This window comes from Momordica charantia, assembly GCF_013281855.1.
Source record: "Momordica charantia cultivar OHB3-1 chromosome 11 unlocalized genomic scaffold, Mcharantia_2.0 BLBB01000011.1, whole genome shotgun sequence".
Classification (NCBI taxonomy): domain Eukaryota; kingdom Viridiplantae; phylum Streptophyta; class Magnoliopsida; order Cucurbitales; family Cucurbitaceae; genus Momordica; species Momordica charantia.
The window spans coordinates 3694623-3722426 of NW_028275159.1; the positions used below are offsets into that span (position 1 = coordinate 3694623).

General features: G+C 35.8%; 5 protein-coding genes across 10 annotated transcripts; 1 reads left to right on the plus strand and 4 right to left on the minus strand.

The window, feature by feature from the left end:
• Window positions 1–835: 835 nt before the first annotated feature.
• Window positions 836–3346, minus strand: LOC111010055 (exosome complex exonuclease). Of its 3 annotated transcripts, none has more exons than XM_022283362.2 (3): window positions 2932–3346; window positions 2247–2809; window positions 836–1747 (listed from the first exon to the last, which is right to left on the minus strand). In XM_022283362.2, the coding sequence occupies exons 2-3, from the start codon at window positions 2757–2759 to the stop codon at window positions 968–970; spliced, it is 1293 nt and encodes a 430-aa protein (XP_022139054.1). In that variant the 5' UTR covers window positions 2760–2809; window positions 2932–3346; the 3' UTR covers window positions 836–967. The 3 variants fall into 3 exon arrangements, with proteins under 3 accessions (XP_022139054.1, XP_022139045.1, XP_022139027.1); XM_022283353.2 differs by having other exon boundaries at window positions 2247–2815; window positions 2932–3345; XM_022283335.2 differs by having other exon boundaries at window positions 2247–3345.
• Window positions 3347–3968: 622 nt separating this feature from the next.
• LOC111010459 (U-box domain-containing protein 8-like) lies at window positions 3969–6058 on the minus strand. The gene is made up of 2 exons (XM_088119670.1): window positions 4897–6058; window positions 3969–4750 (listed from the first exon to the last, which is right to left on the minus strand). Exons 1-2 carry the CDS (start codon window positions 4959–4961, stop codon window positions 4087–4089), a joined length of 729 nt encoding a protein of 242 aa, XP_087975796.1. The 5' UTR covers window positions 4962–6058; the 3' UTR covers window positions 3969–4086.
• A 142-nt stretch (window positions 6059–6200) lies between these two features.
• Window positions 6201–8314, minus strand: LOC111005595 (Cytochrome bd ubiquinol oxidase, 14kDa subunit). The gene is made up of 4 exons (XM_022277196.2): window positions 8130–8314; window positions 7866–8023; window positions 7506–7553; window positions 6201–6505 (listed from the first exon to the last, which is right to left on the minus strand). Exons 1-4 carry the CDS (start codon window positions 8221–8223, stop codon window positions 6437–6439), a joined length of 369 nt encoding a protein of 122 aa, XP_022132888.1. The 5' UTR covers window positions 8224–8314; the 3' UTR covers window positions 6201–6436.
• A 2789-nt stretch (window positions 8315–11103) lies between these two features.
• On the plus strand, window positions 11104–16988 carry LOC111005323 (potassium channel AKT1). The gene is made up of 12 exons (XM_022276785.2): window positions 11104–11612; window positions 11704–12069; window positions 13013–13070; window positions 13434–13751; window positions 13839–14084; window positions 14169–14267; window positions 14670–14702; window positions 14796–14981; window positions 15373–15570; window positions 15679–15754; window positions 15826–16413; window positions 16681–16988. The coding sequence occupies exons 1-12, from the start codon at window positions 11398–11400 to the stop codon at window positions 16986–16988; spliced, it is 2691 nt and encodes an 896-aa protein (XP_022132477.1). The 5' UTR covers window positions 11104–11397.
• A 163-nt stretch (window positions 16989–17151) lies between these two features.
• LOC111005350 (DNAse I-like superfamily protein) lies at window positions 17152–27250 on the minus strand. 4 transcript variants are annotated; one of them, XR_015788951.1, is made up of 17 exons: window positions 27059–27250; window positions 26558–26969; window positions 25688–25854; window positions 24668–24733; window positions 23985–24037; window positions 23078–23159; window positions 22537–22583; window positions 21728–21809; window positions 21394–21486; window positions 21228–21260; window positions 21053–21141; window positions 19832–20957; window positions 19606–19691; window positions 19333–19420; window positions 18790–18820; window positions 18557–18747; window positions 17152–17696 (listed from the first exon to the last, which is right to left on the minus strand). XR_015788951.1 is itself a non-coding variant. In XM_022276821.2 (15 exons), the coding sequence occupies exons 1-15, from the start codon at window positions 27233–27235 to the stop codon at window positions 17631–17633; spliced, it is 2667 nt and encodes an 888-aa protein (XP_022132513.2). In that variant the 5' UTR covers window positions 27236–27249; the 3' UTR covers window positions 17152–17630. The 4 variants fall into 4 exon arrangements, 1 of the variants encoding a protein (XP_022132513.2); XR_015788950.1 differs by having other exon boundaries at window positions 18557–18820; window positions 22537–22580; XR_015788949.1 differs by having other exon boundaries at window positions 18557–18820.
• Window positions 27251–27804: the final 554 nt, after the last annotated feature.

Genomic DNA, 27804 nt, shown 5'->3' on the forward strand with positions numbered 1-27804 from the left:
AGAAGAACTCCGGAAAGTCATTTTCAAAAAAATAAAAAATATCATCCGAAAAGTAGTATGGATATTTCTGTTCCATCAAGTATTAGGTACGTTTGCCTAAAAAAAGTATTTGGTATGACTTTCAAAATTACATAAATTATTTTTAACTAATTAAAAGTACTTTTCAAAATTTTAATAATATTTGATTATATGATCAAAAGTACTTCGGAATCCAATATTTCTATTTATTGTTTCTCATTTCTTATTCCATCCAGAAAAATACAATTGGTTTAATAATTATTTTTATTATTTTTTTTACTATTCATTAATTGTTTTTATTATTTTTTCTTTTTACTATTCATCTCTAAAATTTTAAATTTTAAAAAGTAAAGAGTTTTATATGGAAAATTCATGTTTTTAAATTACATCATTTTTTTATGTTTATTTAATATTTGATATTTATTATGAATTTTATAGGATAAAAATGATAAAATAATACTTTTATATATGTTTTGAAAAAAAAAAGTAAAAACTCTAGGGAAAAACAAGAAACTTGATTCTATTGTTTCCAAAATTTTGAGACAAGAAACGCTTTCTTAAAAGTGAAAGTCTAAGAACATGATCCGTTACAAAAAGTTCATGTTTCTTTTTTATAACACAGAATTGATGTCGTGTGGCTTAGCCAGTTGGATCCCTATAACTAGGAGGTGTCCCTAAATAGAGAGGGAAGGTCTGACTACGTGCCCCGCAAGGCTCGAACTTGGGAGGGAATATCCCCATTCGGGCACAAACCTACTACTCCACCACCCACCTGGAATAAAATGCTCATATTTCTCAAAAGTTAGAAGCGAAAACATTACCAAACAAGTAAAAAATGTTTCACTCATTACTTCTAAAAACTCATTTCTTACTCGATCTTGAAAGTAGTTATCTGCTTTCTGAAGCACAAAAGTAATGAAAAACAACCAATAATTGGGAGATTTTTGGGTTATAAAGTGATGTCATGTAATATATAAGCATTTCCTTTATAACTAAGCTGCCTTTGCTGAGCCCCAACACTCCATAAATGGCCTTGCAATTCCAATCCACCCTTCATTCCAGCTGTTTCCCAAACAAATTTAAAAACTCCCATTGCTCTATCAAGCTGCTTCACCCCATTCCACACCATTTTCTCCTCATCACAACTCAAAATCCTCCCCATAACCAACCAGAACTTCTCATTCTCAACATCCTTCAAAACCCCACCACAAAAATCCACTTCAATATCCCTAATATGCCCCCAAAGATAGAACATTAAGAGAGTGAATAAGCACCTGGAAGAGTGGCCCAGTGTCTTTGAAAGCTTCCTTTGCACCAGGCTTTCTTGGTGCTTGGATTCTTTGTGTCCAATGCTTTTATGATCGCTCAGCACATCTTTGATCTGGGAGAGCCCCTCTTTCATCACCTCCAGCTTCGCCACGTGACGGAGGAGAGGCTTTTCGCCTTTTAAAGAGCCGATCAGATCGTCGAACATCTCAAGCATGTCTTCCCATCTCGGCGATGCGGATGGATCGACAACGGGTTGTGATGGCGCTGGCCGCATCCATGAGGTGAAGTGAGCGTTTGAGTTGGTGGCATCATCCAAAAACTTGAGGCAACTTGAAACTATCTGCTGCCCCATTTTGATCCCTTTGTTGTTGGTTGATTGATGAGCCAGTGGATCCAACTCCAGTTTCAACTCTTTCAGCATATGATCCAATGCACCAGTCCAAATGTGATGCTGCGTGACCTGTCAACAAATATATATATAACTACTTATGATTAGATTACAAATTTGGTCTCTACCGTGTTAAAAGTTTCAATTTAGTCTCTTGATTACACCGTACAAATTTTTCTTAAACCATCTATTACCTACCCAAAAACCCACCCGTTTCCTCCTACTTTTTGCTCAACTTTAAACTCACATTTGACAAACACAAAACATGTTACGTTACAATATGTCAGGAACAAGGACAATTAGAAAACCGTTTATAGTTTAACCAAAATGAAACTTTTAAAGCCATGGAGACAAAACTAAAACTTCTAACAAATCATACATAGCGCTCAAACGATGAGAATCAAATCCGTAATTTAACTAAAAATCAAACAAACAACAACTAATCCACTTAATTTTTCGAACTAGTAATTTATCATGATGTTACATTAGTATGTCCAAACTTTGAATTTCTTCGATGCATTCATGTTACTACTAGTTTAACTTTTTGAGTTTCATGGTGATTAGACCGAACCTGTGGGCATATAGTGTGGCGCACCAATTTCCTTTGTTGGGCAGAGACGTTGAGGAAGTTGCTGATCTTGGTGAGTGAATCAACAACCATTGGCTCTCTTTCACTTGAATTTCCGAAGCACCACGGTGGCTGGCAATTTGTAGTAGACGATTCAGCCATCATAGTTTCTGTTACTCTCCTCCGGGCCGATGGAGAACCAACGAAGACTCTTACGAGGGACTTAAAAGCACGCATTCTCTGTTCAATACGCTCATCGAAAATGGTTGAATCATCGACAACATTAACGAGGCGTCCGTCGATCAAATCCACATTCTTCAGTGAGCAGCTCAGTTTCTGTATCTTCCGATACGCATTCTCGTACCATTCGGAGGGTAACAGCTCTTGATCGGCGGAGGAGTTCTCTGCGCTGTGATATAGCATCGGATTTGAATGCAAAGCTCCATATCTCGTGTTGTTAAGATGGTTTAGGCGAGGGATGAACAACCTCTGAGAAAGTTTATGCGCCAGAATCATGGCTACAAAATCACTTCATGAACTTACGGAGGAAGCAACTCTGCCATGGCCTGAAACTTCATTGCAGCATTTTGTCGAACAGGTGGAGGGCATACCATTACAGAAATAAAAACAGAGAATCAAGGTTGTTGAAATCCTGGTATAACGAGACTGAAATCAAAGATTGGCTTACCGGAACAACGCCATTGGGACGAACATTAACGAAATCAAGCGAATCAAAATTCGACGAAGTGAAATACTCCTAACTTCGGATGACCGGCGCCTCATTAAATCGAAGAAATCAATACAATACTTTTGTATGGATTTGAACTGTGTTTGTTTTATAGCTGTTCTCAATTTCTCGTTGATATTAATTCTCTGGATAAACAAACCCCTGGCTAAACTTAAAGCCGAACAAAAAAGCGTTTGAAGAATCTGACCCACCAATTTCTCTTTCTAATAAGAAGCAATAATTTATTCATACATGTAATTATGTTTTACCTTTAAGATGGACAATATTCTTCTCTCCAAATATCAAATATGAGAAATAGAGAAAATATTGTATTTTTCTTCCGATCTTCTCTCCGGTCTTGTTATTGTTCATACTCATTCTTTAATTTGTAGTATTTATTTTGTTTGGTCCTTTTCCTTACTACTTAACATTTGCCAAAAAAAAAAAAAAAGAGAAAAACATTCTTCAAATGTTTTAATTAAAAATATAATCTCACGACTTGTAAATTTTTATTTTTGACTAAAAAGTTGAGTTCGTACTTAAAAAAAACTACATTACTCTTTTTTTATGTTACATTAAAATTGAATTATGAGCCTTTATATTTGTTTTTTTTTTCAGTCCGAGCCTTTATATTTGGTGAGTATTTAAAAAAACGTAATATTTTCCATCTAAACGTAATATTATGAGTTCAAACCCCCACCCCCAATCTTGTACTAAAAAAAATGTAAATATCAATCGATCAATGGTTAAAGAAATAATTCTACCTCTCTTAAATATAAGAAAAAAATAGAATTTATAAAATACATTAAAACAATTAACCCCTTCCCCGTTTAAAATGATTTGCAAGTTTACACTTTTATCCTTAATTTCAACGACCCATTTGTTAAAATTTCATGAAATTTTCAACATTTCAACAGAATTATGATGAATATTATTTAAAAAGATCAAATCGACAATATTTTAAACCTATTGTAATTAAAAGAAAAGGCAAATTCATCTCAGAAAAAAAAGGCAAATAGATAGAATTTGTTGTTCGAAGAAACTAGTGCCATTTCCAAAAATTAAATACCTTTATCGAAATTAAATTGGGAGGCGACTAAAAGACTAATTTTAACTTCAATACCACTGTGAATACACCGAAACTGCATTTGAGTATGCATCGACATCGCTATTCATGACCTTGTTCATAAGTAAAGCAGCTCTCTCTCTAGCTTTTGCAGATCCTCGTACAGAAAGATCAGCCACGACACCCAAAAACTCCGGCATGCTCAAAGCATCTCTCAAACAACTGTCACTTTCATCGAACAATCGCAAAAGGATTTCAGTTGCACCTTCTTTACTCAACATACACCTTCCCTTCAACACATTAACCATCGAATTCACAATGCAATCAGTTTTCATCAAAGCCCTCAGCCCCTCCTCAAATCTAGCCAAGAGTCCGAGAACGGTAAGAGCAGTGCCAGCAAGATCCTCCACACCAGTACTCTCCACTACGCTGATAAGAACCGGGATGGCTCCCGATCGAACTGCCACAGTGCAGTTTCCATGAAACTGGCCTAGTTCAGCTAAAGAACAGAGGATGTGATGAGCACCAAGAACACTAGGAACTGAGAGTGCTCTAACCAATAACCGTATGGTCCCTGCTACCCCAAACTTAGCCTTGTTCTTGTCTAGCATCGCGAGGCTGCATATCAGTGAGGAAGAAAGCTTGACGGTTTCGGGGGAGCCCAAGGATATGAGTGCATTGAGATGGTAGATGGTTTCCATCGATGCAAGAAGCCTTTTCATGTCGTGATTCAGAGAAAGATTGAAGAGAATGGACAATGAAAGAGATTGGATGGAAGAGGAAGACGATTTGGAGAGAGCAATAAGAATTGGAATTGCCCCATCTACTTGTGCAAGCAAGTTCCTGTATAGGGGACTAACCTGGGTGATGGAAACCAAGTTTTGAAGAGCCTTTTCCTGAACTTCGAGGGTGTCCGACCGAGCATCAGCTACACACTCTGTAATGGCTTTATGTGCAGTTGCAACAGTCATGGACCTCATGGATGAGGATGAATGGAATGATGCAACCGACATGATGCTCAAACAATCTTCTTGTAAAAAGCATGGAAAATAAACAATCTTCTTGAGGATGATTTCAATATCTAAGCTGCAATATAAACTGGTAGCCCTTCACTTTAGCGGGGCAAGGGAAAATAAACTAATGTCTAGATTTTGGAAACATCATTTTGATGTTATCGAAGTATAGGTAAGGAATGTTCTTGTCTTGTAACGGTGATATATATATATATATATATATATATATATATAATCAACATAGGTGGAGACAGACAATGATCCAATCATCCAAGAATAAGGCCGGAGATATAAAGAAATGTCACCAAGTAGTGTAATCTGTCCAAGTAGATGAAAACAAGCCAAGTAATGTCACACCTCATAGTTGGTTACTCCCCAAACAAAGTAATTTATCATGAATTAGAATAGTCCCTCTATATTCAAGAGAGGAAGAGTACATTGACGACTAAACACCATAACAGAAGTCTAAGACATCCTTCAGAGCATGTTAAAGTTATCCCTGATCGTCTTTGATCCTAGAAACTTGAGGTTTTGCAGTTGAAAAGATCTGAAGAAAGATAAAATCTATATATTTCTTTCCCTCTCTAATCAGTCAGACTGATTTAATCAAACTATTTCAATTTTCAATCTTTGCCCTGATCATGATATACAACTATTTCTGAGTTCTCAGATGCGCGTTATTTACTGAATTGAAAAGGAAGAGAAGAAAGAAAGAGAGGGCATAATCAGAAAAAGATGCAGTAGGCCATAGCATTATTCAGAAGAGGCGGAATGATGAAAGAGTAGAAGAGAAAGAGAACTCACAAGGAGAAGGATGACGAAGAGGCCAGAGTTTGCTACTTCCTGAGGATGATGTCCTCTGTCAACAACAGTTGTCAGGCCTAGCAAAGAGAAACCGACCTCACAATTGAGGATTCTGATGAAATTTGCAGGAGAAAGGAACAAGGGTTTAATATTCAGAAATTGCGAGATGGGCCTGAATGCAGCAAAAATCTACGTCTCACCAGATATTCCATGATGCCGGAAAATGTAGGCACACTGAAAAAATGGAATTGAAAAATCCAAGCAAATACTTCATTTTATAGCATGAATACATCTTAAACAATGGAACCAACAACTTATCAGAAGAGAGGCAAAAATCAAGCCAGAAATAACCAATGTCCAATACTAACTTATTCCAATCGAGATGATATAACAAGATTCACACTTATTATATATCAATAATGACTTGAACAGATGGTGATTGGAAAGTAAATTTGATAATGAAATACAGAAGTTGGAAACAAACAATTGATGGAGAGATGTTCCAATCCATCAACATATGGAAGAAACTGTCTCTTAAACGACATTTACTCCATCCAAAAATAACTATGAAAAGCAGAATAGCTTAAGGAATGGTGCGCTGGTAAAGAGGCAATGCTCCCAAGGCCTCACGCTCTGCTCTCTCCTTCTTTACCTGCAAAACACAAACACAGCAAAAAAAAAATTATAATAAATAAATAAAAAGATCTTTAGCTGCATTGGCAATTTAGTGCTGCTTTCTCCAGTTTAATAAATACCAAAATTCAACAAACATCAATACTTATTTTTAGCTAACCGAATTCATTTACCCAAAAGTTCAAAATAAAAAAAATGCTAATGAAGAAAGTATTCAAGAAATCTCAAAGGATCTGTAGCGCTAAAACGATGCAGCAAATCATGCAGCCTCTCTCTACTACTACTACACAATTAATAAATTGAAGATAGTTTCATTCATCTAAACTGTAACATGAATCTTAAACAATCTGGCACATCAAATAGAAGAAATGAGGCAAGAATACTTCACGACAGTCATTAAATAATCAAGCCTCTGTCTGTCTTCCCACCTTTCTCTTCAGCTAATAAAAATTCAAGAATCCAAACTAATAAAACCTAAAATTTAAATTACTGACACACATTTTCTTAGTTCGTACAAGATAAAGTAATTTCACTCAAGCAAAGTTACAAGCAGAACAGATTGAATATTCAACCACAAACAAAGTCCTACATAATACCTTTCTCAAGATAATCTATTAAAGATTTAAACATATCATTCCTATCCCCAAAAAGGGGAAAAAATGATTTAAATATATCTCCCAGAAATTGAGATATCTATCTAGATCATAAAATCTAAAATCATAAAAATAAGAACAGAGGAGATCACAAGAAACCTCAAAGGGGAAACTAGAAAACATTATAAGTACAGTAAAAGGGCAACTTGAAAATTTCAAGAGCAATATTAGAAAAATATAGAACGTAACCAGGTTCCATCTAAGCTAACAAATGATAAATATTAGCAAAATCAATAACATCCAGATACATTTTATAGGATACAAAATTCAAGAGAAATGTCTGACACTAAAACACAGAGCAGGTGCATTTATTTTCTGAACAGCGCCAGACATGGTAGATTCGACATAATGGATAGAAAGACTTACAAGTGCCAGCATATCCTGGAGATAACTCCTGAACGGTGTTTGCATTGCCTGCCAAAAGGTTTACCAATATTCAAATTAATAACCATCTAAAGGGGAAAAAACAATTAAACAAAAACTCATGAACAGTTCATTTCCTGTGACCGTGAAAATTGTAGAAATTTAACCATAAAGTTCACTGATAGATCCTACTTTTGGGAATAACACGTTCTTCGTTCGCGAAAAATTCTTGTTGAACAAACCAGAACATGTAGGCATTCAACATAACAACGATTCACATCCAACTAATTTCTGATTCTCCGCGAGGCTCTACCTGTAACTGACTAATCTACAGAGAAAATAATACCCATAGTAGAAGCGAACCTGGAGATTCTCAGGAAGGTACAGATGCTTCATGGAAAGGTCCATGGCCCGCTTCAGACGCTGATTGCGCGCATCAACGATCTCCCTCGGAAGTCGATTCAAAGCCTCCTTCACATCAATATCGTAGTACGGATCATACAGATCGTCGTATCGAAGACCTATAATATTAATATTACCCAAAATCAATCTTCACAAAACCAAATTCGAAATCAACCCTATAGGAGAGATAAATATACAACAAACTGAATTAGGGTTTCTTTTTACCAAAATTACGGAGCCGCTGGGAAAGCGCTTTCATGTGTTGACGAGCGAACCAGTTCTTCTTCGGGTCTATGAACGACTGCAAGAAGGACGCCATTTCGATTTCTCTCCTCCTTCCTCAGAGAAAATTCTCTCTCTGATTTTTCTCACTTCCCACTCCGGCTTCGCCTCTCTAGTTTTCTGGAAGAATTTTGCGACGGCTCCGGGATTGGAGTATTCCAAACGGATCGGCCCATTTAGTATAAAGCCCAATATAGCCCATGATATTTTGAGCCCAAAAAATAGCCCACAATCTTTTTGGGCCCATATTTCCAAACTAACTGGGCGGGTCATAAGCATGAGACCTAGAAATGTTGAATAAGAAACAAATTTTAATAAATGTCAATTTACTAGATTATAATAAATATCTAAATTATATTATTGGAAATATTCCAATATTTGTGAATTATAGTGTTTTTTTTTTCTTTCGTGGCATTCTAAAAGAATTTTCAATTATACTCTAACCTTTAACCTAGTTTGAATAGTCGGAGCTTCTGTCAAAAAAATAATAATAATAATAATGGTGGAGCTATTAGATCTCTGTTTTAGTTTTTTTACTGTTCCATAAAAAAAAGGTCAAATATTTGTGTCTCTACTTATAAATTATAGGTTTGGATTTTCTCTCCTTCATAAGGTAATTTATTTTTTCCTCTTAATAAAAATAAATTGATATAATGCCCTTGATAAAATATAATTTTAAATTAGCTAAGTGTTCGGTCTGAGTTAGACTTCTTTATGTTTTAACTTTTTAAAATAACATTTTTTCATACATATCTAGTGATTTCAATTACAATGAGTGGTGTGATAGTAAACCGTTATAGATAAGTGTATAAAAATCAGGTATCTCTTGAAACACCAGAATTTTTGAGACGTGACAAACTCGTACTATTGAAAATATTGATCTGACATCAACTTGGTAGTTCTGCTAAAGTAAAAACCTTATTTAGTTTTAATGTTTATTGAGTTTTTTTTGAAAATGATGTTTATTGAGTTTATATTATATTGTTCTGTCTTTATATAAATATATGTTTAAGGTGCGTTTTCAAGTGTTTTAACTATGCTATATTATGTTTTGAGCGTGTTTCCAATATATTCGAAATTACTATATATAGCATCTTTGAGCGTGTTTCTAATATGTTTGAAATAACTATATATATTTTTAATCATGTCAACTCTTCAAATCACATGTCTAAAACTTGTCCAATCACGTTTATCATTGATGGACTTATGTCAAAGTAGTCTAGTTCACGGTTAATTTGCATTTTTTTAACTATATATCTATTTGTTTAACAAAAACGTTCATCCATCGTTTAAAGTTATTGTTGGCATAGCCCATGGATGCTGCCTTTCAAGTTCACTTCCTTATTTCTTAGGGGAAAAAAAAGAAGAATAAAGCTTAAATACTTAATTACTTGTTTTGTTGTTTTAAATTAAATTTCAATTAATTCTTATTCTAAAAACATGATTATAAAATCGAGAATATATTTAAAGTCCGTAAAAGAAATATTTATTTAAAAATATATATACATCTTAACCCATAAATATTTTATTTATTTATTTTACTTTTTGAATACGAGGAAGCTAGGTTTTTAATCTTGGACTTGACAATGAGTATTTTGTCCATTAAATTAGTAACGGATGCGGGTTGACTTAATATGTGAAATTTTGTTACATTGGAACAATAATAGAAATTGTGGATTTAATATTTGTAATACCATTTTTTCTCCTTAATTTTTTTTAGCGTCTAGCCATAATAATTGCTATTTTAACCGTTGAGCTTTCTCCAACTTTATAAAATCCACATTATTGTCTAAAGTTGTGTTTTTAAATTATTATTTTTAATATATTTTCAACCTATTGTATGATATTAAATTATAATTAAATTCAAATTTAAATATAATAAATTAATAAAATATAAAATAAACAATTTAATTTAAATTTGGTTTATAATTTGACTGTAACCTTACTTATCTCCTCTTTATAGGCAAGAGGTTCAAATCTCTCCATGATGTGGTACTAAAAATTTAATTTAATTTACAAATAAAAAATTCTACCTCTATAATTTTATTATATATTCCAAAATATCATTAGTACTACAAAAGAAATGTTGTCTGTTGGTATACTATTCTTGTTGTCAACATTATTCAAAAATATTTTAAAGTCCCAGAGACATTAAAGTGATATATACTTATGAAAGAAAATTCAAAATACAGATATATAAAGTAAGTACCATAAGAGTACTAGAAATTATCCGTCTAATGACAAAAAAAGAAAAACATTTCAATTAGTAAAAGCGAGCATAGCTCAACCATAATTGATATATTTTCTAACCAATAGATTGTGAGTTCGATCGTCCACTCGCACACGTTGTACTAAAAAAAGCATTTCAATTAGGGAAAAAAAATATTTGTGACTTTGTGTAATATATAAATACCTTTTTGAGAGATTCGAGCATTTTCGAACCTATTAATTTATCTTTTTTAGAGTTCAACAATTACACGGTTGAAAATCTAACAATAAACTTTGGAGATGGTAATAAACGTCTCATCTACTCTACTAAGCAGAAATCAATTATAAGTTAAGTTCACACTAATCTTATAGATTGAATTGAACCGAAGCAAAACTAAGAACAAATTTGTTAATACGAATGTAATTCAATCCAAAATGGTATCAAATTTGTAGATGTGTTGTATTTGAAAAGAAAACAGTAATTAAACTATTTCGAATTAAAGAAAAAAAAGGGAACTAAAAATAGAACGGGGCCATGGTGATGGCGATGGCATGCATGTTAAATAAAATGGAACGTCAAATCGAAATTGGAATGTCACTTCCACAACTCCCAAAGAACTTGGAGTTATAATGAATGGAGGAGAGATTCGAGAACCAGCGGAGGTCCCCTTTTCTCTCATGAATTTCAATTTTCAATTTCGGCAAATCCTAATTTTAGCCGCACAGCAATCTGCCATTGACGGCCATGGATTAGCATCGCTCCATCCCCTTATTATTCGATCGCTTTTCAATTTTGATCAACCGAATTGAATGTGATGTGCGTACGAATTCAATCTTCTTCAACCGTAATTCCAATCCTACATGTGCACGATTCACAGAGAGGCAGAGATTTAATTCTTTGGAATTCAAAGAAGACCGTGGTCGCTTTGAGGCGACAACCTGCAATCGAAATCGACAGAGAGATTAGGGGTTACGATTGAGGATTGAGGATTGAGGATTTACAATGTCGTCGTCGCATAAGAAGAAGAAGATGGGACTATTAGGAAGATCAATGTGCGGGAGAGAGCCGGAGAAGGAGATTGAGCAATTGTCGCGAGACGACGGCAGCCAATACAGTCTCACCGGCGGAATCCTGCCGCCGCTCGGTGTCAACGGCCGGAACAATCGCAGAGGCAAACTCCGCGCGCACATTATTTCGCCTTTCGATTACAATTACAGGTTCCAAAATCTAATCCCTAACCTCATTCTTCTTCTTCTCCTTCTGCTTCTGCTTCTGCTTCGATCTTCAGATTACTGTAATTAATTGCAGACTTTGGGAGACGTTTCTGATATTTCTGGTGCTCTACACCGCCTGGGTTTGCCCGTTTGAGTTTGGATTTCTGGATATGGCCAAGGGAGTTCTTGCAATAACCGACAATGTTGTCAATGGATTTTTCGCCATTGATATAATTCTCACTTTCTTCGTCGCGTACTTGGACAAATCCTCGTATCTGCTCGTCGACGATCCTAAGCTGATTGCTCTGCGATATGTCAAAACCTGGCTGGTCTTCGACGTCGTCTCCACAATTCCGTCGGAACTCGCCCGGAAAATTCTTCCGCTTCCTGTTCAGACTTATGGCTACTTCAATATGCTTCGTCTATGGCGTCTCCGCCGAGTCAGCTCCATGTTCGCAAGGTAAAAAATGTCGCCACATATTTCACAAACCCACCTTACTAATACTAACACTAAAATTTTTTTTACCTTATCTAGCTTTCAACAACTGCTTTTTTTTTTTTAATTATAATCTTGGTTTAGTTGCTTGTTTACTTTGATTTTTCAATTCTGTATCTAATTGAATTTGTGAAATATTTTTTCAGTAGTTTAGGAACTTATTATTGCACACAAAATTAAAAATTAGGTTGAACTTTTGCTAAAGAAATGACTAGAAATGATTTAGTCATTATATTTTCAAATTGGTAACAATTTAATCCCTGAACTTTAGTATATAGCGATTTATTCCTTATCATGAAAAATCTCATCAAAATTACGTGTCATTTTTAATCATACCATGATTTAGTCTTTATAGAGTATAATACATTTAGTTTCTCATTGGTTTATCGATCTACGTATATAAAAAACTACGTTTTCATGATAAGATTAAATCGTTATAAAATTCAAATTAAAAAGACTAAATTGTTTCATACAAAAGTTTATGAACTAATCCAATTTGAAAATAAAAGGCTAAATCATTATAAACTAAAGTTTGGAGACTAAATTATTACCTTATCAGAATTACATGGACAAAATGTATTTTTTAACGTAACAATTAATCTGTTAGATATAAAATTAATTATTGTAGACACGTCATAAGGCTGTAAAATTAAAAATTAATCTATTCTTTTCTAATGTTAACACCATTCTTATTTTGTTTTCAATTGATCATGCAGTGCCCTTCTGGATGCAGAAAAATATTTAAATTCATGAATATTCAACATAAACTAGAACATAGATCAATACCCACGTTTGCAAACTTCCATGCTTTCTTTCTAGACCATTGATGAAAATATTACTTCAGCATCTCTTTTTCCTTACACTGCCATTAACGGTGCTTTCTTGTCCCCTTCAACAATGGCGACAGGTTGGAAAAGGACAGGAACTTCAACTATTTCTGGGTTCGATGCGCAAAGCTCATATTTGTAAGTAGAAACTACAAGAACATGTTTTTACTTTTAAACAAGGAAAATACGACTAGTGAGGACCTATCTCTATCCTGCCACAATTCATTATTTTTTTTAATAGTGGTGGAGACAAAGATAGGTCATCACTAATAAGAACCTAAATATCTTTCAACAAATAATACTTGATGTTGACTAGTCACTCACCGCCACTCAAAATTTAACAGTTCAACTTTTTAATAAGCAGAAAAATTATCTAACTTCCTTTCTCCTATTTAAGAAATAAGTACCGATGGGTCAACACTCAAGTATTATTTTTTACTCTTAGTAAAAAAAAAAAAAAAGGCTGTGTTTATGAGGGTAGTGATGGGGATTATATTATAGGTGTGTCTGTTTGCAGTTCATTTTGCTGGGTGCTGCTTCTTTCTAATCGCTTCACATATGAGTGACCCCAAAAAGACATGGATGGGGCTATTCGTAGACGACTTTCGTCAAGAGAGTTTGTGGTATTGTTATGTGACTTCAATTTACTGGTCAATTGTCACTCTCACAACCACTGGCTATGGCGATCTGCATCCTGTCAATGAGAAAGAGATGTCATTTGTCATCTGTTACCTCTTCTTTGTTCTGGGATTGCAGGCTTACCTCATTGGTAATATGACTAACTTGGTCGTCCATGGCACCGGCCGAACCAGAAAATTTGTAAGTCTTGTCCTCCTTTTTCCAGAAAATCTGTAACGGTTGGTTCATTATGAGTCGGTGTTGATGTTTTTGAATGGATTACTTCAGAGGGACACAATTCAAGCTGCCTCAAATTTCGCCCAAAGAAATCAACTACCAGTTCGGCTGCAAGAACAGATGCTTGCGCATCTGTGTTTGAAGCACAGGACTGACTCAGAGGGATTACAACAGCAAGAGACAGTTGATGCTCTTCCAAAAGCCATTAGATCAAGCATCTCACACCATCTCTTCTACTCCCTTGTTGATAGTGTTTATTTGTTTAATGGAGTGTCCACCGACTTAATCTTTCAACTGGTAACTCCACTCTAATTTCAAGTTCGTACACTAATTTTTCAACAGTTGAATCTTACTTTTTTAAGTGGTTTTAATTCTTTCAAGGTAACAGAAATGAAGGCCGAGTACTTCCCTCCCAAAGAAGACATCATCTTGCAGAATGAAGCACCAACAGATTTCTATATAGTTGTCACTGGTGCTGCTGTAAGAGCTAAAACAACCCTTTGATCCCCAGTTTTTTCTTTTTCTTTTCCTTTTCCGCTCATAACCTGAGTATTATTAAGCTCACGGCCCCACCCCGTCTAATTTATGGGAAAGCTTCACTTCATCAAAGATTTTAAGTCGATCTCCGAAAATCTCGAACCCTTACCGCTAGGACACTCGCTTTCTTTTCGTCTTAGATCAAATGAAGTCAAAAACAGAAGAGACTAAGTGGTGTACTAATCATCCTTCTACCTACAGCTGAATAACATACAGATCATATGCATAGCAACTGAAACTATGGCCTGTTATTTCTTTCTTTATGACCACGATTAGAAGTTTTACAATCTCGTGCCTCTTCAAATGGTGCATACTATTTCTTCTGATGTTTACTCCATCTTGCAGGATCTTATCATACAAAGGAATGGATTGGAAGAGGTAATTATGGATCTCTTTCCAATTTACACTATCTGCTGCCAACGGTGCATGAAAGATTCTTATGCAGTTTGTTTTTGACATGGACTGTCTCAGATCGTCGGTGAAGCAAAGCCAGGAGATGTCATTGGAGAGATAGGCGTTCTCTGTTATCGACCACAACTGTTCACTGTTCGAACCTGCCGACTGAGTCAACTGTTACGGATGAACCGCACTTCGTTTTTCAACCTAGTGCAAGCAAGTGTTGGGGATGGGTCAATAATAATGAACAATCTCCTCAAGGTCAGCAGCCTTTCAGCCCTCCTTCCCCAAAACAAAATATGTAAGCATAATGAAGAGAGCCTGAAAAATGCACCTCTTTGTTACGGAAAGAGGAGATTACAAGCACGCTTATATCAAGATATCTATGCATCAGCAAGACTAATTTGCTGGAATTTTATGAGTTTCAAGAGGATAAAACTAGTCATAAAATTTGCTAATCTCTCGATATTGAACATTACATATCAATGATCTGCAGTTACCTCAATAAGAATGTGTAGAATGTCAAAAATGTAGTGATAACACTCTAATGAAAAGTAAGCCTACTGTGCCGAGTGACTCGGATACCTATTCTGTGTTAAGTGAGGGACGAAAATTTTAGTTTCTGTTACCTGAATTTTGGTCATTTATGCAGCACCTGAGGGAGATAAAAGACCCCATGATGGAGGAAATTCTGCAAGAAACACAGCAGACACTGACTCGGTCTGGGATGGAAATGCCTCACAGTTTATGCTACGCAGCAAACAATGGCGATGACTTATTGTTGCATAAGTTGCTAAAGCGGGGCTCACATCCAAATGAAGTAGACAACAGTAATGGGAAGACACCACTTGTAAACAAAAATCCTATGTCTTTTCTTCTTGTTTATATTGCTGCTTAGATCTCGACCAATCCATAAAAATTGAACCATACAGCTTACTTGGATATTTTTCATAATCAGCATATCGCTGCATCTAAAGGAAACGAACACTGTGTAGTTCTACTCCTAGAGTATGGGGCAGACCCGAACCAGAGAGGTATTCCTCGTAGTAATTGCTGCAACTTGATGATCAAGATTTAATTTGGTGTGGGTTCTTGTGTCATGCAGATTTTGAAGGAAGCACTCCCCTGTGGGAAGCAATACAGGGGAAACATGAGTCTATAGTTAAGCTTCTCATGGACAATGGTGCCGATATTTCTGCGGGTGACATTGGCAGTTTTGCATGCTCTGCTGCTGAGCAGAACAGCACAGATATGCTCAAATCCCTTGTCCTATGTGGGGGAGACATAACGCAGCCGAGAAGCAACGGAACTACTGCTCTTCACATGTCAGTATGTGAAGGAAACAGTGAAATGGTTAAGCTCCTTTTAGAACAAGGAGGTGACATCGATAAGCCAGATATTCATGGATGGACTCCTCGTGCCTTAGCAGATCAGCAAGGCCATGAAGAGATAAAAGAACTATTCTCTGCTGTTAAGCAAGCTGCGAGTAAACCACATACTGTTCAAATTCCACAAAGTCTAGACCTACCATACATGCAGAAGTTCCAAAGTGAGTCGAACATGCCTCGATTTTCTCAAGAATCCTCCATGACTCCTGTCCGAGAATCAAATTTTTCCGACATTCCTCCAAGAAGGAGAAGGAACAATAATTACCGAAACTCACTTGTCGGGTTTATGGCAACTGCCAATACCGGTGAGATTGCATTTTGCATATTTGAGCAAACCATAGTCTTAATTCCCTCTGCATTAAATCAAAGGTGTCCCTTGAGAAAACTAATTAGGAACCAAAATAAACTTCAATCGGTCTTGCTAAGCAGTACAAATAAACCTAAAAAAAAATACTATTATACTTGGTCAAACTAGTAAAACTCGAGATTCAAACACATTGTGCATAAGATTGGCCCTCATTTTCTAAAGCTAGAGTTTTTATAGATTAAAAGTGCAGTTCAAAATCATACAGGTGATGGGGACAGTCAACCATCTGCATCACATGGTTATAGTGGTGGCCAGAGTGTGGGGGAGGGTTACCGAGCAAGAGTTACTATCAGCTGCCCTGAAAAGGGAAATGCTGCAAAGCTTGTGCTCCTACCAAATTCCATCCAAGAACTACTTGAAATTGGAGCCAAAAAGTTTGGGTTTTACGCCACAAAGATTTTAACTCAAGAAGGAGCTGAAATTGAGGATATAGACCTTATCAGGGACGGTGATAGACTCTTTCTTGCTGGTGATGCTGGTGCCACCCTCCCCAGTAGCCACCAAGAATTGTAGTACTCTTTCATACCAGCCCACCTGCTGCCTGCTTAGTTTTGCATTCTAAAAATGTATACTTAGTGATTCTTCTTCCCCCCTACTTTATTTTTTCGGGGAATTGAAGTCAGAGAAATGAGATTCAATATATTATATTTGTGCTCTGCACAATAAGGACATATCATTCATGATATAATTGCCATTCTCTATGAAATTTCAATTTCTTTATCTTTCAGAAGACTCGTTCATAAGTTCCTGTGTAGTAACGGTATCTTTCCTACAACAAAGATTAGGTCAGATTTTCTTCCCCTCTTTACCGTGGCACTTGCAGAACCAAGGGAGGCCATTCCTATTAAAATTTATATTGTAATATAAAAAAAAAACGAATATCTGCTCCAACTTAACTGCAACACAGCAAGTGACATAGCTCATCCAGACCAAATAATTAATGAAATCAAGACATCACATCAGAGCGTTCAAGTAACTCTGAAACTTAGCATTAGTGAGAAACGACCTTCTTAGGCTCTATGTCCTCTTGAATCAACACTTGAACCTGCAGGTTGCTATCATTGGAACCACTTCAGTTCCTCAAATAAAGAACCCTCCAATTGCAACGAGAATTATTTATTTACTTATTATAATTGTCTCTTAATATTCACACCATCATTCTTCATGCCTCCTTGTAAACGCCAATTCTGCAGCTAGGGCAATGTGATCACTGCCCCATTTCTGTAAAACAGTACAAAATAAAATTACCGTAAGGAATTAAGATTCAAGACATTGCAAAAGTTTTTTTCTTTTTTTTTTTTTGATAAAAAACGATACTTTCATTGAGAAAAACGAAAAGAGATACAAGAATAACAAAAGGGGCCTACAAAAAAAACAGCCCCAAGAGAAGGAACCCCTTAAAGAAAATGACTCCAATCCAAAAGAATGAGACCTAAGGTACGATTCTTTATGGAAACTTAAGCAACGACCAGTCTCTTCAAGGCAAGCTCAGTCATTGGCATAGGTTGGAGCACCAGCCCCTTGCCATGATCTATTGAGACTGGTGAGCTCAGCTCCCTCAACATCTTCACATGTAGATGAGGTCAAGGGAGGAGAGAATTTCTAGTACTCTGGTAAAGAAAATTTTCCATACAACTATCATTCGTTGTTAACCATGTCGGCAAGGGATCTAAGAATGATGTGGGACAATGAAATAAAAGAGTATATCAATTAATTATCTATACGTCAAAATATAAATGTAGAGAAAGTGATATATTTCGTCTATAAATTTTTTTTATATTTGTAAGTGTCCCGGCCAACTGCACACACCTCGACTAATCTCTCACACGACAACCACCTGACCCTACTACATTGGTTACCAAGAAAACACATAGAAAATTAATTTCTAGGTGACCATCATAGAGTTTGAACTCATTCCCTCTAATTCCTGAATGTTGTTTGTCTAGTCCCTCCACCCACCTACACACCAATAATAAACCAATTTCCTTTAGATAACAATGAAAGTGTAAAAGATAGTTCCATATATATAAAAAGAAAAAAAAAACAGAGGTGCAGTTGAGGGAGTCCGTGTATAGGGTGACCTGGAGTATTGATGCTTCAACATCATTCTTGACGAAGGCTACCTTTCTTCGTTTTATTAAACCATCCCAGACCACTCAAATCTCTCTCCTTTCAGCTATATGGAAATTTCGGTTTCCTAAGAAAATTAAGGTTATGACTGCCTTCAAAGGAAACATAGGAACCGGTCCCTTTCCCCTTCAATCTGTCTGCTTTGCAAAATGGAGACAGAATCCCTCGACCACATCTTTCTCCATTGTCCCTTCGCTCAAAAACCAGAAAAAAACCTGAAGGAATTTGCAACAGCAGAGGTTTTGTGGAATATTTGGCTGGAAAAGAATCGCAGAATGTTCGAAAACACTTCTTCTGAATAGCCTATTTTGTGGAGTAATTGTACAACTTACTACTTCGAGATGGTGCTATACGTATAGCAAATTCTTTTGTAACTACTCATTCTCCTCGATCCTCCAAAATTGGAAGGCTCTCTTATTTTAGTTTCTTTGCAGAGAGGTTTCCTCTGCCCCTTGCCCTTAGCTTATTCTTTTTCGTGTGATTAACATATCCCTTATGTTTCTTTTTCTTTTCTTTTTTTTTAAAAAAAAGAGAAGCCTGAAAATAAATTCCCAAATAGAAGTCAATTATTTGTAATTATAAATAAAGTAGAATCACAAAAAACAACTAGTTGCAAAGAACTATGAAACGTTAAAGTGCCCAAGACTCTGAATGTTATTTGACATCCCGTTTATAAAACCCTATTATTCTTTAATTTTTTAGAAAACTTGAAGTTAATACATCTTACCTTTGTAGGAAATCCAGGAGTCAGCTCCATCATGACATCTTTCTTTATAGGGGCAAGCACCTTGACCGTCTGGAGACCTTCTGAACGCCTATGAATATTAAACAGAATGAGATAATTTTGAAACTATTGTGAAGTCTAAGTACTATTTATTTTGATAAATCAATTTCTATCAGCCCGTGCAAATTCGATCAAAACACACATTTTGGTCAAATCCCTTAAATTCCAGATAAAAGCAGAACTTTAACATGATTTATCAATTTATGAAAACTTTACCATATGTAGTCAACAGTGCCCAGAAAACACCTATTGTAACTAGTCACCAGGGGTTCCCAGTTCAAGTCTCTGGTCCCGGAAAAGTCCTACAAAGATGCACACTACAAAATTACACAAAGTGTTTCCAAAGGAAGAAGACAAAGAAATAAAGTAAAAAGGGATCATATCAAGTGATTGTCATCTTTTGCATCGGAGGACGAGAAATATATTAAATAGAATCTTCGACCTCAGTTTCTGTATACGTGCTTCTAAGCTTTAGAGGGTGTTCCATAAGAGTACAATCTCCATTTCCTGTTGCAATTTCTATTTCCATTGGAGTCCATAATGAGCGATCATGAATAGTATTTTCAACTTCAAAAGACTTGGTATTCAATCCTGGCAAATCATCTCCAACTCCAGTGTGCGGTGCAACCAAGCTTTGATGTCTAACAGATTGATGAATCTCGGACGAAAAGGGTTCTTCATCAATGTCATGCAAAGCTGAGAGAAATGTACGATCATCCTCGGTTAAGCTTCCATCTAATGTGGCTACATCCTGCTCATCTGAAGATAAAATCTTCAGTCGCTCATCCACTGCCAAGTTAATCATGGGCGGTGACAATGAGGGACCACCTTTAATATTTCTAGCAGAGCTTTCCTTCTCAAATTCAGCAATTGGGTGGACAAAATTTACCACTTCAGAGGAGTCTACAGCAGCGTCAGCCATGAAGTTTTGGCAAGCAGGTGTAAGAGGAACGTTCTTAGAGGCCAATAAATCTGTCTGTCCATCATCTAAGATAACATTGTTGACACAGTTTTTGCTTTTCTTGTAAAAGTTGACATCCCTATCCAAACAATCCGTAGAAGATCTATGGTATAAATGAGATGCTGAATCAACTTTTTCCATCTGTCTTCTCTCAGTTGCATTCAGATGGAGTTCTTCGGAGTCAGTTCCAAAAGGAGAGACTAGTTCACTGACTTTTTCACTGATATGATCAACAGTAAACTCATCTTCAGCACATTTGATTGAACTATCCTTGAAGCTGTCTACTGAAACACAGAAAGTTGTTTCCCCCACATTTTTGTGGTAAAAAAAAGCACCATTCTGACCTTCCTTTTGCCCTTCAGAATGTAACAAAATGCCCTTCATTCCAAGTTGGAGATCATTGCAAGAATTATTAGAAACACTAAGGACACTGTCAGAACTATCAGGGGGTAAAGACTGGTTCACCGATGGAAGATTCTCATTTTCCATGCGGCTATGTGGGTAATCTTGATTCTTCATGTCAGATAGAAAACTATCTGGCTTCCTTTCAATATCTCTGGAATCTGACCTCAGTTGGAGAGGGACTGAACCACTGGCAGTCTGAGGCCTGCACATTTGACAAGCTATTAATTCGATTTGTGAATAAAACCAGCTATCCTTACGAAGATCACATTGCATATAATCAGCCAGTGCAATGATTACCGAGGATTACGATAGAGTGATGAAGGTTGATGAATCTCAGCTGAAGATTGTCCTGATACCTTGTCTCTGTCCAGTCCGGACAATTCTAACTGTAAAAGGGCAAAATACATTGATTATAGGATTTTGTCAGACATCTTTACTCTCAAAATGGAGACAACCCCTTAAAAATTATTACCTTCTGTTCTGAAATAAAGTTGTACAGCGCACTCTACAATTTAAAAGAGAAGAATTATTATTATCATAAACATATGAAAGAGAACTAAAACACAATATATGCAAGAGGTCAACTCCACGTTACACAATTAGTTCAAGGTATTCTTATGGATGCTTAACAATATAACCTTTGGTGTACAGTTAAAATCCCCGCAGAGAACAATTGGAGCATTGTTCCAGATTTTTGAAATAGCGTGAGCCTTCTCTAAGAGAATCCTGACCTGCTCAAAAAGATAATATGAGCCAAGCTTATGTAAGCAATCATGAAAAATGTTCACAGCTTGACATGAAATTATATGGAGGGCCTAGTGCCCCAAACATCTTCACGAACTCCATTATAAGCAAAACTTATACAGCATAATGCCAATTTGCAGTATTCAAGAACCACTATAGAGCAGAACCTATACCGTCTACTCTCTCTCCTAATGGGAAGAGAACTTGAAAAGTTAAATCAGAAATTACCTGGCCAAGTTTAATTTCTCCTCTTTTAGGGTTGTAGAGCACATGTATATTACATATAACAACCTTATTGAAATTTGATGTGCTGCAACGATATAATACAAAACTTCTTAGAAATTAAAAATGCAATAGAGAATAGAGTTCAAACATATGAATTGAAAGCAAGTGTGGGATATTGTTAATTTTAACAGTTCTTTCTGGGCTTCTATTTCTTAAAACCAAGATTTTAAGAATTTCTGTAACTATCAGTTAGGTGTTATTTCTTTTGGATTCAATGTCCTCCACATGGCAGTGTTGTTTTAGGTTTGGGTTCCTTTAGTTAGGCTATTTTTTTGTATGCCCTTTTATTCTTTCATTTCCCGAGAAATTCTTTGATTTCTTCCGAAATTCTCAATGAAAGCTTGGTTTCTTATAAAAACAATGAAATGATGGTACAAACAAAATGGAAGCTATGAACTTCCAGTTCCAGGTGACGGATGCAGAACTGCAAAATAACTTGTAAAATTGTTTTACTTATATTGTGTCAAAATCAATTCCCATCACAAGAGAACGTATATCCCCACTCCCCCAGAACCATCCAGACAAATAATGCATCATAAAAAGAAAGACAAACAGTTCACTGGAACTTGATTTAGTATCCGGAACAATGGAAGGGAAAGGAAAAAGAACAACTATCAAGGGAGCTCTAAATTTATTTTAAATGAAAGATCATGAAACAAAAGATCAAATGTCTACCATTATTCATGAAACCTCCTCGACGCTAACTTAAGACAGAAAAGAGAGTTTAATAACAAGAGATAACTCCTAATTACCTAATCGGTGGAGCATCTGAATTGTCAGCGTTATCTTGACTCCTCTGCTGTTGAACAAAAAATACTACTAAGTAACATAGTATTAATGGCAAATGATAACCAATAAAAAATGGTCCCAGGAATTAAAAAAATAAAATAGATACAAACACATATATCTATAGTTGAGTAGGCATCAACACACATTTATAATAGAATGAACGTGTGATTATATTAAGTATATACACATGTGATTGAGAATATATTAAGTACATACATAGGGGTGCTTTTAAGTAAATATACACGTGTGATTGAGAATGTATTAAGTACACACATATGGGGTGCTCTTATTAGTCCTTTGTATTCAGTACTCTCATTTTTTTTATATTTTTTGTTTTTTGCTGTTCTTTTCATTGTATCTTTAAACAATTTCTTGTTCCTTTTCATATCATCAATATAAAAAGTTAGTATCTTGTTCAAAAAGAAAATAAGTACATACATATGATATCACACAATGCAATCAAATTTTTAACACTAGATGAAGCTAGCAGAATATGATGTACACCTCAAGAACACATATCTGGGCAACATTGTCCCGAAGTCCAAGCTTATTGAACTCAATACACTCCTCATGCAGAAGCTTGAACCTATAAACAAACATATAATCAAGGTTTTAAATATCGATGCCGATGGAAATGACGAGGTTTCAATTTTATGGAAATGTCAATGTAAATATTGATATTATATCGATGTTGATGAATGTTTCAGGAAAAATTATAAAAATTAAAAATTCATGACAAATAGTTAAATTAACAAATAAGCATTTCACTCTTTTTAAACAAATTAAAAATTATTTTAGGTCCACATTAGTGATATTTTATTGATATTTTTTATTTTGTCAGTTGTTTATGCAATACTACGGAAATGACAATTCACCCCTTATGTCGATGTCAAATTTATGGACATATAGAAATATCAAAGAAAATGTAGACATGAAAAATGTCAATGGAAATTTAAGACCCTACATATAATATCAAATTTCGAACACTTCCAACAGAATTACAGAACAAACTCGCAAAGAATGAAGGGGAAAAACATTATTCCAAGATGAAATATCAACATAACCCTAACAATGACAAAGTCAGCCTGCACCAGCTGCAGCTAATGAAATGATTCCACACTGAACTGTTTAAAGCAGTACAAAATAGTATTAACAACTTGACACTTGACAGTCAATTTGACACGCCCAATTGTGCATGCATAACACCACAAACCATGAATTTAAATCCACTGATTATACAACAACTAAAATGACAAGTAATCCATGCTTCTTTGGCATCTCAACAGTTTTTTGAGGCTAAGCTCAATGATGCAAAGAAGTTCACAAATCAAAACCACAACCATATCCCAACCACCGAATTCATTCAAACTATACTTTTCTTTCTGTGTGTGTGCGTTGCAGTAGTTCTTACCTAGACACTCGCCAAAATATTGCACAGCCATCAACTGGAATTCCCGTACGCATCTACACCTTAATCAATATATAGTCAGACTTTACAACTCAAAGAAAACCTTTCTACTATTTCAATCCAGAGGCAAGGGCCAACTTTTGTAAGAATCATAGTATCAATGATCATTCCATGTTATCAACACAAGTGCAATTGCTCTTCCAGCTGAAAAGGTAAAAAATGAATAAGGGGGAAAAGGAAAACCTTCTGTTTTATTTTATTCCTCAACATTTCGCTACTAAAAATAATTAGTAGTTGATAAATATATTATATTATTCATTAGTATTACTACAATGGGGAAACACTTCATTAGTATTACTACAGTGGGGAAACACAGTGTTTATTCATGATTTTTTTTTTAAATAATGTTTATTCATGATTGGCTGCTTGTAAACCACAAGAAAATGGTAATACAGAGATACGTCAAAATTGGCATATGAACATAGTTGGCTGTTATTATCCCACCTCTCATGTAACATCGAGTGCAGAAAATTTTCACTGTTTGAAGTAGACAATGCACTACCAAATCAGTATGTAAAAATCAATATGGGTTTTAATTTGCAACAGTAGATTGATATCAAGAAAAGGTTTGAACATGTTCCACGTGATCTCCAGTCTCAAAGACTTCAAAAGCATTCCAAACGTACCTTCCAAATTCCATTGAACCCACGAATTTTCAGTGCCTCCTCTAATTCGTGGAATCTATCAACCTCCTGGGGAAAATTATTGCATACAGCAAGGCCATATATATATTAGTAAATTAAAGGCAAAATGGCATTGAAACAAAATAGTCATGCAAAATGAAAGATTCCTCATCAGAAACCATTGCACAATTACACACGTTGACACAATATAGGGAACTAAATGCACGTTTCAGTTTAACATACTTAGTCAATTATAAGGAGAATTTTGAAATGTCAATAGATCGACAGGAAACAAAATAAAGTAGATCAAATCATAAAACCCAAAATGGTTAAAGGTATACCAAAAATATTGGAACATGTCAAAGATTATTTTTTACTATGTTCCAACATTGTAATAAAATCACTGAAGAGTCTATTGAAGCCTAATGATTTAGAATTACCAACTCCGAACTTTGAAATTTCTATTTCTTCTAAGGATCTTTCAAGCCACATGCTAAAGTCTAATCAGGATGCAATGAAGAGCATGAGGAATAAATCCCTTGTTGAAGTCTTTGAACCATTGCTTACTAAACAAGTGAAGTATTCTACCAAAATATTATGCTCTGCCACTAAAAGTCCCAGACCTGTTAACCAGTTCACTTATAAGTTTGTGCTCTTTCTTCCTGATACGCCAATTATTTTTATTATCACGTCCAATTGTTGAAGATAGTAATGTGAATCATATGCACAGAAAAAGAAACCTTACAATCCATGTCAAATCACTAACTGCAAATACTAGGAATCTTAACATCATCTTCTTGACTTTCAATATTCACAGTGCTCCTTATCATGTGAACTTGAACCCATCTTTTCCTTTTTTCAAGCAATAATAATTCAAAAACAATACTCGTAAAGTTTGAAACTTCAAAAAAATTGAAAAACTGTCCTCAAGAGTGTGTCCAGTCACAAGACTAGTAAACATAGTACCTAGCATATTTTGAACCATAGCTTGTCAAATGAAGGCATAATATGCCTCTATCATACCTGAAAGCACATTATGTCAGTAGACCACAATCCAAGCTCAAATAATAAATTCTTTTTTCTCCACTCCCAGTCCAACATGTAATGAGGGATATGATGGTAGAGCTTTTGCTTGTGGTCCATGGCAAGGTAATCAGCTAAGATGTTGTATGAAAGAATTGTAAACCTCTCTGTAAGACAGAAAACAAAAATAAGTAAATAATTACAGCAGAACCATTTGATTCTTCCCCATCCTGTCAAAGATTTTATTTTGATTCCGTTGCATGGTCACTCCTTCCAAGGGAGAGAGAAAAATTCTGTGCGCTAATATGGTTGGAGCAGCAGATATGTGGCTTAAGAGAAGAGGTCTCATGAAGTAAACCATCTGAAGAAAAATGAGAGGCAGCTCCTTGAATTGGAACCTTGATTCTCATAAAAAGTGGTATAAGCCATCCAGTGTTGATGGTTCGGAATATCCAAGACTTACAACATGAACCGAATATATTGATTGCCTTTGCCCTCGAACATGGAAACAACTTGTGTTTCTTATTCCCAAAAAAAAAACATGAAAACAACTTCTTTTAGCATTTTGATCAATGGAATAAGACACAGATTCTAGCATGCTCCGATTCACACATCGTCTATCTAACTAGATTCCATTAGTTTGATTCTCCCTCGGTGATTAAAAATAAATAAAAACTCCGATATTCTACCGTTCAACCGTTTTGCGAACTACTGGTATGTATGCATCCAGCACGCTGCCCTGTTTTAGTTTCCCTTTCCTAATGGAAACCACTGAACTCGAGCAAACAACTTACTGAAAATTTTGGAAACGAAGACAAAGCGTCGAGTTCCTTTTATGTACTTAACAGAGGGAGAAGAAAAGCAAAATACCGCACGTAGAAGGATGCGATGTCTTCGCATAATCCCAATGGCGATAATCTGGCGGCTTCGGAGGCCGAGGTCGAAATTTCTGCGGCGTACGAACACCTTGATTCTGATTAAATGACGATGGCTGCTGATTGTGAGTATGAGGATGAGGTCCCCGATACTGGTGCCACTGAATGTGAGGTGAAGCTTGTCGGAATTGATGATATCCACTATAATACGGAGGCCTAGGGTTTTGAGGTGCAGTATAAGATCCCGCATTGTTCGCAAAGCTTCCCCACTCTCCTTGCCGGAACCCTAGGTTGGACTCCCGAACAGACTGGTAATGAGAATCACCACTGACGAATTGACCTTTACCGCCGGAGTATGGACGTTCGGACGAGAAGCCTCCCCGGCGATCGTACCGGCCACCTCGGTACTGTAAACCGGAAAAACTGAAGTTACGGAACTACGCGGAACAAGGTAAATCATTCTAAAATGACAAGGACGAAGGAAGATGTAATATACGGGAGGTCGAGAAGACATGGCAGCGGATGTCTCGGCGGAGGCGGCGGTGGCGACGGCGGCGGACAGTTGCTGAAGCGGAGGAGGAGTGGCAGCGCGCCTCATTGACTGGCGGGAGAGAATGGGAAGACTGAATGAGGCTTCTTTCGCTTTAAGCATTCCGATTCGATCAAGATGCATGCAAACTTTTCAAATCAAGCCAATCAAAGATTGAAGAGCATTTATGATCTAAATGGACGGCGGAGATTTAATCGTGCAGAGCCGTGCAAAACCGTGTAAGTTACCACTGTCTCGCTTTCCCAGCCGTTTGATCTAATCAAATCAATCTCATTGTCCATAGGTTCGAGTTGGACCAAAATTCACGTTTCTCGGGAGAAAAAAAGTTAAATTACAATTTTAGGGTTGTGAATTTTGTTTGAACAATGATTCCAACCCACACCTTCTTGAATTGTTTTTATAGGGGAAGTTGATTCCATTCCATCACAAAAAGAAAATGTTTAAATACTATTTTAACGTCTGAATTTTTACTTTTTGCTCATTTTAATTATTGTTATTTTAAATATTTATTTTGGTTGATATACCCTTAAAAAATATAACTTTGATCCATTATTTATAAGATTTTAACATAAATTATACACATGACGGAAATTGTTCCATATAAAATCATTGTTACGTTTCCATAAATATATTGAAAATAATATCATGTTAAAATTGTGATAGAAAAATATGATTATAACTAATATTAAAGG

Coding starts and splice junctions, on each gene's coding strand:
- LOC111005595 (XM_022277196.2), bottom strand. CDS start 8,223: ATGGCGTCCTTCTTGCAGTCGTTCATAGACCCGAAGAAGAACTGGTTC. Junction 7,554..7,865: donor ACCTTCCTGAGAATCTCCAG/GTTCGCTTCTAC, acceptor ACCTTTTGGCAG/GCAATGCAAACACCGTTCAG. Junction 6,506..7,505: donor TCCAGGATATGCTGGCACTT/GTAAGTCTTTCT, acceptor TGTGTTTTGCAG/GTAAAGAAGGAGAGAGCAGA.
- LOC111010459 (XM_088119670.1), bottom strand. CDS start 4,961: ATGCTCGGTCGGACACCCTCGAAGTTCAGGAAAAGGCTCTTCAAAACT. Junction 4,751..4,896: donor ACTTGGTTTCCATCACCCAG/GTTAGTCCCCTA, acceptor CGACATGAAAAG/GCTTCTTGCATCGATGGAAA.
- LOC111010055 (XM_022283362.2), bottom strand. CDS start 2,759: ATGATTCTGGCGCATAAACTTTCTCAGAGGTTGTTCATCCCTCGCCTA. Junction 1,748..2,246: donor GCCACACTATATGCCCACAG/GTTCGGTCTAAT, acceptor ATTTGTTGACAG/GTCACGCAGCATCACATTTG.
- LOC111005350 (XM_022276821.2), bottom strand. CDS start 27,235: ATGCATCTTGATCGAATCGGAATGCTTAAAGCGAAAGAAGCCTCATTC. Junction 20,958..21,052: donor TCACTCTATCGTAATCCTCG/GTAATCATTGCA, acceptor TCAAATGTGCAG/GCCTCAGACTGCCAGTGGTT. Junction 19,692..19,831: donor GCACGTATACAGAAACTGAG/GTCGAAGATTCT, acceptor GCATCTTTGTAG/GACTTTTCCGGGACCAGAGA.
- LOC111005323 (XM_022276785.2), top strand. CDS start 11,398: ATGTCGTCGTCGCATAAGAAGAAGAAGATGGGACTATTAGGAAGATCA. Junction 14,703..14,795: donor AAAGGAATGGATTGGAAGAG/GTAATTATGGAT, acceptor GGACTGTCTCAG/ATCGTCGGTGAAGCAAAGCC. Junction 14,982..15,372: donor TAATGAACAATCTCCTCAAG/GTCAGCAGCCTT, acceptor TCATTTATGCAG/CACCTGAGGGAGATAAAAGA.